The sequence below is a fragment of the Myotis lucifugus genome, unplaced genomic scaffold (genome assembly GCF_000147115.1).
Source record: "Myotis lucifugus unplaced genomic scaffold, Myoluc2.0 scaffold_40, whole genome shotgun sequence".
In the NCBI taxonomy this organism is placed as follows: domain Eukaryota; kingdom Metazoa; phylum Chordata; class Mammalia; order Chiroptera; family Vespertilionidae; genus Myotis; species Myotis lucifugus.
This window is the reverse complement of record NW_005871088.1, coordinates 2,009,746-2,022,341: the sequence shown is the minus strand read 5'-3', so window position 1 is coordinate 2,022,341 and position 12,596 is coordinate 2,009,746. Positions and strand designations below refer to the sequence as shown.

Here is a 12,596-nt window from a genome sequence, read left to right as displayed (position 1 = left end):
AGCCATAAAAGTATAAAGAAATCCAGGTGTAGTATTGGTGGTATATCTAGATCTCTTTCACCAGGCCAGAGAAACCATCCACAACAACTTTAAAGTATTACCACCTGCTGAAGGGAGCCTAGGAGGTTATCTCTTCCTCTATTCAGTCCTCAGGCAATTAATGATTGAGGTGAGGCTACAAAAGCCCAAGCCCACTGCCTCAAGGTGGGCCAATTCTTTAGTGCCATTCATGTTCTATAGCGCCCTATGGGGTCAAATGGAAGCTATACTTTAAGTGAATTCATGCCTTTGCTTTAGTTCTTCCTCTTTCCAACTTGCTTCTCTTACTTCCATATAACTTTCTTTGAGAGCACCGTCTCAATAAATCATTTTCTTAAAAACCTTGTCCTGGGCACAGACAATAGGTTGCTGAAAGCCTGGGGCCGAGAAGGTGGGGATGGACTGGAGGGGGTTAATGGGGGGGAGGGGGAAAGGGGACATATATAATACTTTCAACAATAAAGAATTATTTTTAAAATAATAATAAAAATAATTTCTCTGTTCTAATTTCTAATGCTATAAATGTTTATAGATATAACCCACATAAACTAAAGTTCTTTCAGGTCCTCAATAATATTTAATTATTGGACCTGGCTGGCACTGGCTCCTGAGAGCAATTGTGTGGATCTCTTTCCAGCTGTGTTCAATAACATCAGGTTAACTAGACACTCAAATGTAGTACATATTTCCTTATAAAAAAAAGGGAATATGTTTTCTTCCACTTGTCCTGGGCCTTGTTTCTAGAGAACCTAATCTAAGAACCAGAGCATTGTGGTATCTCTGAAGTCAAAGAAAGAACTGTGTTTAAATTTACATTTATTTTATGCATATTTATATATGTTTTATTTCATAAGAAAGAGGAGTTGAGGAAGGAGTAAAGAGTCAACAATGCTGAATGTTGCCACATGGTACTAAAGAAATTATGTTGTACTAGAGGCCCGATGCATGAAATTCGTGCACGGGTAGGGTCCCTAGGCCTGGCCAGTGATTAGGGCCTATCAGGGCCTTCTGGCTGCCAGCTGGAGCCTTCCTTCCAGCTACAGGCAGGGGCCTTCATTCATTCCACACCGCCCCCTGGTGGTCAGTGCACATCATAGCGAGTGATTGAACTCCCCATCTCCTGGTTGAACTCCCAAGGGGACAATTTGCATATTAGCCTTTTATAAATATAGGTAAGAACAGACAAGTGATCATTTTAGCAACAGAGTCAACATTGGCCATGTTGGTTGCTTAAGTTGCCTTAGAATTCTGGGGTTGGAAGTCAGCACCAGTGGAGCAGAGTGAAAGATAGATAGAAAAAACAAAGAAAAACACTCCTTTAAAGATGACTGTAAAGAGGAGAAAAGATTTAAGGCACCATCTGAAGGAAAGTTTAAATTTAAGATGGAAGATTCTTGATCACATTTAAATATTAATAGGACAGAGCCAATAAAAAAAAAAGGACAGATGAAAGGCTGAGAGCAAATGACTGGACAGAATTGCCTTTTGGGTGTTATAGAGAGAATTCAAACATGGGCTAGGAAGTTGCCCAAGAGATCTCTTTCTATCTTGAAAGTCTGAGCTGTTTATGCTTTTACAAATTCAATGCAATGTCTCGTATCAAGAACCAGAGTACTTTAGTTCATCTGGAAAAAAAATAAAAATTTTTGTTCAAGACAAGAATTTATCACAGGATTCTTTTCTTAGAGTTAAGCCATCTTACCCGCCAATATCCTGCTTCACAAAATCCCCAGGTTCTTGTCGTCTTGATTCCACTTGGCCAGTTGTTTCAGGGGGAATATTCATCAGGAAGAGAAGCCCAAAGCTGGTCATGTAGAAGTAACTCATTCTTTTGATTATCATCTTCTTAAACACCAACTTGGAGAGTCCTGTGAGATCCACGTTGAGGGAAAGAAAAAGGGGAAATAAGTAGGTAAGGGGAAGGAGAAAGAATAAATTTCAAAAAAGATTTTAACTCTATTAGACTCATTTAACTTCCTTGGTATCTAGTTACTTAATGCTTGATGTGACAATTCCCTTTCTCCAGTTAATCAATGTCACCAAAATTCATTTCCAACCTACCCCTCTTTAAATTTACCAGAGCCCATCTAAGTAAAAGTAATGTAAAGAACTCTAAATCAGTAAACAGTAGCCTTAAGGTTACAGCTCCATTTCTTTCCTTGTCTTATTATGATTAGGTGACTCACAGAATTTCTCTTAGCCTCTGTCACCTCTTATAATCCAAAAATTTAAAATAATCTCTCATGCCTTTGTTTTATTTTCTACCACTTCTCTCTGATCTCTACTGCCACAAATGCCTTTGCCGTAGTTAAGTATTGTAGAAAACACCAGAATATTAAGACCTGGAATCTCTTTAGAGGATAATTAGGATTGATTCTCATCTTGATACAGTTAAACAATTTTCCTGAAAACCCTGTGTGGGTGGCTTGTGCCTCCTCATTATGCAGTTTATACAATTTGAATATTCTTAATTTAATATACTAGCTACAGGCTACCCAACACAATCTGGTATAGGCATAGAAAAATATGATACTGGAGAACATGGACTTCTGACATAATGAAAATGTCCATATTACATATAAAGTAGTCATAGTATTAGGTTGTATCACATAAATTATGGACCAATATGCAACAATTTTGTTTCACAATGGCAATTTCTTGTCAATCTAATATATGTGCTGTGGCATTCATGATTTAAAGCTGTATAGGAGATGATGATCATTTTACAGAAATGAACAGAACAGGTCATGGAATATAAGTAAGAAAATATGGTGTATGCACAGACAACTCTAGTATAGTCAGAAACCATAATATATGTCCAAATATCCATAGTGCTTTGGAAGATCCTAATGTTGTATGATCACATAACAAACATCAATGCTTAGATAATCATCATACACAATTGACAATTACTTTACAGGAACAAAGAGACATGGTACAGGATATAAGTCCAAATTACAGAAATGATCCACAGAATGTAAGAAAGAACCATGGTGGTTGCTCAAAAAACATAAACGCATAAGTAATGATCCTGGAGAAGATGGCCATGCTGCATAAGCAAAGAGACTAATAGTGTGTGTGCAACTGTGCTATTCTAGCATGAGTTACATTCAAATAATCATGATAAATAAGCAGCAAACCTCCACACTAAGACTAGGTGCTAATGAACAGAAGCAAATACTCATGATTTGGAAGGAGAGACTGTGATATATAGTATGATACATAAAAAGAGAAGAATTCTATATTAACTTAATGACTAAGGTGCATGTCCAAATAATCATTATGCATGAGAAGACTGCATCATATATAGAAGAAGTTGGACATAATATGTGCCCTCCAACTACCATGACACTTTGTTAGCAAACTTCATTATTACAATGCATGTAGAGATATGTATGGTAAAACAATTTAACCATGCTAAATGTCAGAAAACCATAGCACATGAGCATAGTAGTCACTGGACAAGAGAAGAGGGACCTGATACTCACTCCATTAAGGCATTGTACATTATTAAAAGCATGCCACCTACCCAGCCAGTGAGGCTCAGTGTTTGAGCATCGACCTATGCATCAAGAGGTCGTTGGATTGATTCATGGTCAGGGCACATGCTGGGGTTGCATGCTTGATCCCCAATAGGGGGCGTGCAGGAGGCATGCAATCAATGTTTCCTTCTCATCAATATATGTTTTGTTTTCATATGGATGTTTCTCTCTCCCTGATTCTCTCTCTAAAAATCAATATAAACATTTTAAAAACTGTAAAAAGCATACTTCCTGGATTGTTGTACAACAATATGAATATACGTAACACTACGAAAATGTGCATTTAAATATTTAAGACCTGTTATTTTTTTACCATGATTAAATTTTTAAATTAAATTTATTGGGATGATATTGGTTATTAAAACTCTATATACCACTGTAATAGATATGCTTCGCAAGTTAGCAAATTTCTACAAAGCAAGTCCAACCCTGTACAGAGAACTGTAGCATATTAGCAGATATTAGTATTAAATGAACATGCATACATCTATGGTACATGATCAGATGACCATCAAACAAGTGCAGATAAGGACCATAGAGATGAGCAGAAACCCAAAATTCTCATGACAAAATTGGTGAATTTTCTAGTTACTGTAGTGCATAAACTGAAAAGGATGACATTTGAACACAGAGCCTTCAAGCATAATAAAGTATCTATGTAGCTTAAGACAACTATTGTATATGCTTAGACAACCATGATTCATGTGAAGAAGTATTTGGTATATTAGTCCTTAACTATGATATGTGCACATAAAATGTGTGTATCATGACAACCCTGATATGAGCAGATAGCTATGCTAGCATAGCAGACTCCCATGAAGCAGGAACAGAGGGCCATGGTCCAAGAGAAGGCAGACATACTAAAAAAATTGTGTTTTCTTGAAGGGGCAAAAGTATTCTTTATTAGTCATTTGCTATTACACTATGGTAGCAAACTGGAGTAAATAATTATGTACAAAAGCAGGAGCTGCCCAATATATTAGTTCACATTATAAATGGAATACATACTGTTATAGCAAAGGTTCTCTTGAGCATTGAGCATTATGTGCCTACTAGAGGCCCGGTGCACAAAAATTTGTGCACTCTGGGGGGAGGGGTGTCCCTCAGCCTGGCCTGTGACCTCTCACAGTCTGGGACCCCTTGGGGGATGACCACCTGCTGGCTTAGGCCTGCTCCCTGAGGGATTGGGCCTAAGCTGGCAGTCAGACATCCCTCTGGCAGCCCGGCAGCTCTCGGGGGATGGCCACTTGCCAGCGGGGAGCAGACCTAAGCTGCAGTCAGACATCCTTAGCGCTGCTGAGGAAGAAAGAGAGGCTCCCACCACCACCGCTGTACTGGCAGCCATCAGCCTGGCTTTTGGCTGAGCAGAGCTCACCCATGTGGGAGCACACTGACCACCAGAGGGCGGCTCCTGCATTGAGTGTCTGCCCCCTGGTGGTCAGCATGTGTCATAGTGACCAGTCATTCCCAGTCTTTCTGCTGTTAGGGTCAGTTTGCATATTACCCTTTTACTATATAGGATATAGGCCTGGTGCACGGGTGAGGGCCAGCTGGTTTGCCCTGAAGGGTGTCCTGGATCAGGGTGGGGATCCCGCTTGGGTGTCTGGCCAGCCTGGGTGAGGGGCTGATGGCTATTTGCAACTAGTCACACCCCCTTCAGGGTGGGGGTCCCCACTGGGGTGCCTGGCCAGCCTGGATGAGGGGCTGATGGCTGTTTTCAGGCTGGCCACACCCCCTTTAGGGTGGGGGTCCCCACTGGGGTGCCTGGCCAGCCTGGGTGAGGGGCTGAGGGCCGTTTTCAGGCTGGCCAGCGACTGAAGCTCCCAGCCTCTCCTTTTCTCTCTCTTTTTTTTAATTCTGGGATTTATTTACCTTCTATAATTGAAACTTTGTTGCTGTCACTGGACCTGAGAGCTGGCTCCAGCTCCGTGGCCATGGCCTGCTGAAAGCAGGTATCTGGGGTTTGTTTAGCTTCTATAATTGAAACTTTGTTGCTTTCGGAGCTTAGAGCCGGGCCGCAGCAAGAGGGGAACCTTGGCTTCCTCCATCACTGAAGCAAGCAAGCCTCCTGCTCTCTTCAGCTTCCTGGCTGCTGGCCGCCATCTTGGTTGGCAGTTAATTTGCATATCACCCTGATTAGCCAATGGGCAGCGTAGTGAAGGTATGGTCAATTACCCTTTTTGTCTTTTATTAGATAGGTTATCACTATGTGTTTTGTTATGTCTCAATTTCTCCACCAGTGTTTTTAATTAATTAATGTATTTATTTATTCATTTATTTATTGAAAATTTGTATTATTTCTTTTTTATTTTATTGATTTTTAGAGAGAGAGAGGAAGGGAGAGAGAAACATCCATGTAAGAACAAAACAATGATCAGCTGCCCCCTGCACGCCCCCTACTGGGGATCCAGCCAGCAACCCTGGCATGTGCCCTAACCAGGAATCAAACTGGCAACTTTTCATTCAGTGCATGGAAAAACGCCCAACCAACTGAGCCAAACCAGCCAGTGCTATTTTTATAATACCTGAATTAGAAACTTTTTATTACTAATTTATGAAAAAATACTATATACATTGAACCAAAACTCAGGTTCTTTTTATAAAAAACGTAAACTTGCAAATGGTAAGAATTCCTTCTTTTTTATAGCAGCGTAGTATTCCATGGTGTAGATGTACCATTTTACCATTTGCAACAGCATGGATGGAACTGGAGAGCATTATGCTAAGTGAAATAAGCCAGTCAGTGAAAGAAAAACACCACATGATCTCACTCATTTATGGATAATAAAGAACATTATAACCTGATGAACAAAAAAATAGGTACAGAGGCAGAGAAGCATTGAACAGACTGTCAAACTACAGTGGAAAGGCTGGGGAGGGTTGGGGGAGGAGGTAAGAAATCAACCAAATAACTTGTAAGCATGCATATAAGCACAACCAGTGGATGCAGGACACTACGGGGGTGGGGGGGAGGGCATGTGCCAGGGGGTAGGGGAGGCCGGGAGAAGGTCAATGTGGAAGAAAAGAAGACATATGTACTACTATTTGTAATACTTTAAACAATTAAATTTAATTAAATTTAAAAATGTAAACTTGTTACTTTTCCTTTTCAACAAAACCCTTTTAACTGTGGCTTCATTTTTAAACATTCCTATTTTAAAACCAAACTTATACCTAATCCTAAATGCAACTCTAACCTTAGCCATAATTTAAACCTAACCCTGGTACTATCCTCAACCTTAAACCTAACTTTTACTCTAACACTAACTTTAAATCTAACCTCAACCCAAATGTTAAGCCTAATCCTTACTCTAACCTAATCCTAATGTCATCATTTTTTTAACCTTTAAAATATTTTAATTATTTTTAAATTACAGTTTATATTAAATCTTATTTTGTATTAGATTCAGGTATGCAGCATAGTGGTTACACTATCATATACTTTACAAACTACCCCCCCCTCCATTTTCAGTACCACCTGGCACGATGCATAATTATTACAATATTACTGACTATATTTCATATGCTACATTTTACATCCCCATGACCATTTTTTAACTAACAATTTTTACTTCTCAGTCCCTTCACCTTTTCACCAAGTCCCCCAAACCCCTCCCTGCTGGCAACCATCAGTCTGTTCTCTGTATCTATGAGTCTGTTTCTGTTTTGATGTTCATTTATATTGTTTTTTATAATCCACATATAAGTGAAATCATATGGTATTTTGCTCTGACTGGCTTATTTTACTTAGCAAAATAACCTCTAGGTCCATCATAATGTAGCAAATGGTAATATTTCATTCTTCTTATCTCTAAGAAGTATTCCATTGAAAATATATACCACTGTATTTTTATCCACTTGTCTATTGATGGACACTTGTATTGCTTCCATAGTTTGGCTATTAGAAATAACTAGAAGCCTGGTGCACAAAATTCGTGCACTCAGGGGGTCCCCTCAGCCCGGCCTGTGCCCTTTCCCAGACCAGGCGCCCTTGGGGGAGTGGGTCTAAGTTGGCAGTCAGATATCCTTAGCACTGCAGCAGAGGCAGGAGAGGCTCCCGCCACCGCCGCTGCCCTCGCCAGCCATGAGCCTGGCTTCTGGCTGAGCGGCGCTCCCCCTATGAGAGCGAACTGAACACTAGGGGGCATCTCCTGCATTGGGCATCTGCCCCCTGGTGGTCAGTGCACATCATAGCGACTGGTCATTCCACTGTTCAGTCGATTTGCTTGTGGATATTGTACAAACCTTGCATCCCAAAATATTAGCCTTTTATTATATAGGATGCTGCAATGAACACAGGGGTGCATATATCATTTCAAATTAGGTTTTGAGTTTTTTCAGGTAACTCCCCAGAAGTGAAATTGTTCGATTATAAGGCAGTTTCATTTCTAATTTTTTGAGGAAACTCCATAATTATGATTTTCCATAGTGGTTGTGCAAACATGCATTCCCACCAACAGTGAATGAGGCTTCCTTTTCCCCAAATCCTCACCATTTCTTGGTTGTTGATTTATTGATGATAACCATTTTGACAGGTGTGAGGTCAAATCTTATTGTGGTTCTAATTAAATTTTTCTGATTATTAGTGACATTGAGCATCTTTTCATGTCTATTGGCCATCTCCATGTCCTCTTTGGAGAAGTGTCTATTCAGGTCCACTTCCCATTTTTTAATTGGATTGTTGTTCTTCTGGTGTTGAGTTTTCTAAATTCTTTATAAATTTTGGATACTAACCCCTTATCAGATGTATCATTGGTGAATATATTATCCCACTCAGTGGGCTGTCTTTTCATTTTGTTTATAGTGTCCTTTGTTGTGCAAAAACATTTTTGGTTTTATGAGGTCCATTTGTTAATTTTTTTCTTTTGCTTCCCTTGTCCAAGGAGATATATCAGAAAAAAATATTACTAAAAGAAATGTCAAATTTTATTGCCTGTTCTCTTCTAGGTGTTTTATGGTTTTGAGTCTTATATTTGTCTTTAATCTATTTTGAGTTTATTCTTGTATATGGTGTAAGAAGGTGGTCTAGATTTATTTATTTTTGCCTGTATCTGTCCAATTTTCCCAGTACCATTTATTGAATAGACTGTCTTTACTCTATTGTATGTTCTTGCATTTTTTGTCAAATATTAATTGACCATAAAGGGGTAGGTTTATTTCTGGACTCTATTCCATTTCATTGATCTATAAGTTTGTTTTTATGCCCATACAATGATGTTTTTATTCTGATGGCCTTGTAGTACAGTTTGGTATCAGATAGTGTGATTCTTCCAACTTTATTCTTCTTTCTCAACATTGGTGTGACTATTCACATTTTTATGTGGTTCAATATAAATGTTTTGATTATTTTTTCTTGTTCTGTGTAATATGCCATTGTTATCTTGATAGGAATTGCATTGAATCTATAGATCACTTTGTGTAGTATGGACATTTTAACAATGTTAATTCTTCCTATTCATGAGCATGATATATGCTTCCATTTATTTGTATCTTCTTCAATTTTTTCAGTATCTTATAATTTTCTGAGTACAGGTCTTTTACCTCTTTGGTTAAATTTATTCCTAGGTATTGTTAATGCAATTTTAAAAGTGATTGTATTATTTGTTTCCCTTGCTGGTAGTTCATTATTGCTGCATAAAAATCCAACTGATTTCTGGATATTTATTTTGTATTCTGCCGCTTCACTGAATTTGTTTATAAGTTCCAATATTTTGCTTGGTGGAATCTTCAGGGTTCTTTATATACAGTATCACCACATCTGCAAATGATGATAGTTTTACTTCTTCTTTTCTAACCTGGAAGCCTTTTATTTCTCTTTGATTGATGTGGCTAGGATTTCCAGAACTCCATCGAATAAGAGTGGTGAAAGCGGACATCTTTGTCTTGTTCCTGATCTTACGGGAAATGCTTTTAGTTTTCCCCCTTCAGTGTGTTGTTAGCTGTGGGTTTATCATATATGGCCTTTATTATGTTGAGATAAATTCACTCTCTTTCCACTTTGCTGAAAGGTTGTTTTTTTTTTTTATCATAAATGGGTGTTGGATTTTTCAAATGCTTTTTCTGTATCTATTGATATGATCATATGATTTTTATTCTTCATTTTGTTTATGTGGTGTATCATATTAATTGACTTGTGGATATTGTACAAACCTTGCATCCCAAAATAAATCCTACTTGATCATGGTGTATGATATTTCTAATGTATTGATGAATGTGATTTGCTAATATTTTGTTGGAAGATTTTTACATCTATGTTCACCAGCAATATTTGCCTGTAATTTTCTTTCTATATAGCATCTTTATCTGGTTTTGGTATTAGAATAATCCCTGGCCTCATAAAATGAGATTGGGAGTCTTCCCTCTTTTTGAATTTTTTGGAATAATTTGAGAAGGATAGGTGTTACTAATTTGAATGTTTGGTAAACTTCACCTGGGAAGCCATTTGGTCTAAGGCAGGGGTTCTCAACCTGTGGGTCGCGACCCCTTTCACAGGGGTCGCCTAAGATCATCAGGAAACACATATATAATTACATATTGTTTTTGTGATTAATCACTATGCTTTAATTATGTTCAATTTGTAACAATGAAAATACATCCTGCATATCAGATATTTACCTTACGATTCATAACAGTAGCAAAATTAGTTATGAAGTAGCAACGAAAATAATTTTATGGTTGGGGGTCACCACAACATGAGAAATTGTATTAAAGGGTCGTGGCATTAGGAAGGTTGAGAACCACTGGTCTAAGGCTTTTGTTTGTTGGGATCATTTTTATTATTGCTTCAGTTTCATTCTTTGCAATCAGTCTGTTCAAATTTTCTGTTTCTTCTTGATTCAGGTTTCTTTTACATATGTTTTTTATTAATTTCAGAGAGGAAGGGAGAGGGAGAGAGAGATAGAAACATCAATGATGAGAGAGAATCATTGATTGGTTGCCTCCTGCACACCCCCTTCTGGGGATCGAGCCCGCAACCCAGGCACGTGCACTTGACCAGAATCGAACCTGGGACCCTTCAGTCCACAGGCCAACGCTCTATCCACTGAGCCGAACCAGCTAATGCCTTGATTCAGTTTTGGGGGATTGTATGTTTCTAGGAATTTATCCATTTCTTCCAGATTGTCCAACTTGTTAGTATATAGTTGCTCATAATATTTTCTCATAACCTTTGTATTTCTGTGGTGTCAGTTGTTACTTTTTCTCTTTCCTTTCTGACTTTATTTATTTGGATTTTCTCTCTCTCTTTTTGATGAGTCTTGTTAAAGGTTTATCAATCTTTTCTATTGTTTCAGAAAACCAACTCTTTCTAAAAAAAATTTTGTTTTATTGCTTAAAGTGTTACAAAGAGTATTACATATGTCTCCTTTTTTCCCCTTTGACCTTCCCCTGGCCTCCCCTACCCCCCAGTGTCTTGTGTCCATTGGTTATGCTTATATGCATGCATACAAGTCCTTCGGTTGATCTCTTACCACCCCCCCAACCCTCCCTGGCCTTCCTGCTGTAGTTTGACAATCTGTTCAATGTTGCTCTGCCTCTGTATCTATTTTTGTTCATCAGTTTATAATGGTCTTAATTATCCATAAATGAGTGAGATCATGTGGTATTTTTCTTTCATTGACTGGCTTATTTCACTTAGCATAATGCTCTCCAGTTCCATCCATGCTGTTGCAAATGATAAGAATTCCTTCTTTTTTTACGGCAGCATAGTATTCCATCGTGTAGATGTACCACAGTTTTCTAATCCATTCATCTCCCAACCTTTTTTAAAAAATACTTTTTCCCTTTATTGAAGATATTACAAATGTGTCCTTATCCCCCCAATGTCCCCTCATCCCCCAATCCTGCTCTCACCCTCACCCCCTGTTGTCTACATCCATCAGTTATGCTTATATGCATGCATACAAGTCCTTTGGTTGATCTTTCCCCCTCACCCCCACCCTCCCCTGCCTTTTCTCTGAGTTTTGAGCATCTGATCGATGCTTCTCTGTCTCTACATCTGTTTTTGTTCATTGGTTTATGTTGTTCATTATAATCTACAAATGAGTGAGAGCATGTGATATTTATCTTTCTCTTACTGACTTATTTCACTTAACATAATGCTCTCCAGCTCCATCCATGCTGTTGCAAACGGTAGGAGTTCCTTCCTTTTTACAGCTGCATAGTATCCCATCGTTTATTTAATTATGTTTTTATTTATTTTTTACAGAGAGAGGAAAAGAGAGGAATAGAGAGATAGAAACATCATCACTTGGCTGCCTTCTGCACACGCCCTACTGGGGATTGAGCCTGCAACCCAAGCATGTGCCTGGGCCAGGAATCAAACCAGTGACCTCTTGCTTCTTGGGCTGACACCAACCACTGAGCACACTGGCCAGGCTCAAATAATCAATCTTTGTATTTTTATTAGACTCTCTTTTGTTTATTTCTGCTCTGACTTTTTAAATTTCTTTTCTTCTACTCACATTGGAATTTGTTTATTGCTCTTTTTCTTGTACCTTTAAGTGTAGAGTTACATTGTTTATTTGAAAAATTTATTGTTTCTTGAGGGAAGCCTATCTATAGTAATAAAAGCATAATATGCAGCCGAAACCGGTTTGGCTCAGTGGATGGAGCGTTGGCCTGCGGACTGAGGGGTCCCGGGTTCGATTCCGGTCAAGGGCATGTACCTGGGTTGCAGGCACGTCCCCGGTAGGGGATGTGCAGGAGGCGGCTGATCGATGTTTCTCTCTCATCGATGTTTCTGACTCTATCTCTCTCCCTTTCTCTCTGTAGAAAATCAATAAAATATATTTTTTTTTAAAAAGCGCACAATATGCAAATCAACCAAATGGCTGAACAGCAGAACGACTGTCTGGATGACCACGCTATGACATGCACTGGCGCCAAGCCAGCCAAGGTGGGTGTGATGTGATTGATCGGCGGGGGGGGGGGCCACCATAACCCCACTATCTGCCTACAGAGGGAGGCCCAGGCCACTGGCCGGGGAGAAGATCAATCGAGGGGGAAGTGGGGGCT

General features: G+C 39.0%; 1 protein-coding gene across 1 annotated transcript in view; it reads right to left on the bottom strand.

Moving 5' to 3' along the window:
• The window catches only part of GABRA3 (gamma-aminobutyric acid type A receptor alpha3 subunit), a 205,189-nt gene that overhangs the window by 121,702 nt on the left and 70,891 nt on the right, over positions 1–12,596 (bottom strand). Inside the window, exon 2 of the mRNA XM_023753038.1 lies at positions 1,742–1,907. Within this exon, the coding sequence (XP_023608806.1) occupies positions 1,742–1,881 (140 nt within the window). The 5' untranslated portion in view covers positions 1,882–1,907. The remainder of the gene's footprint in view (positions 1–1,741; positions 1,908–12,596) is intronic.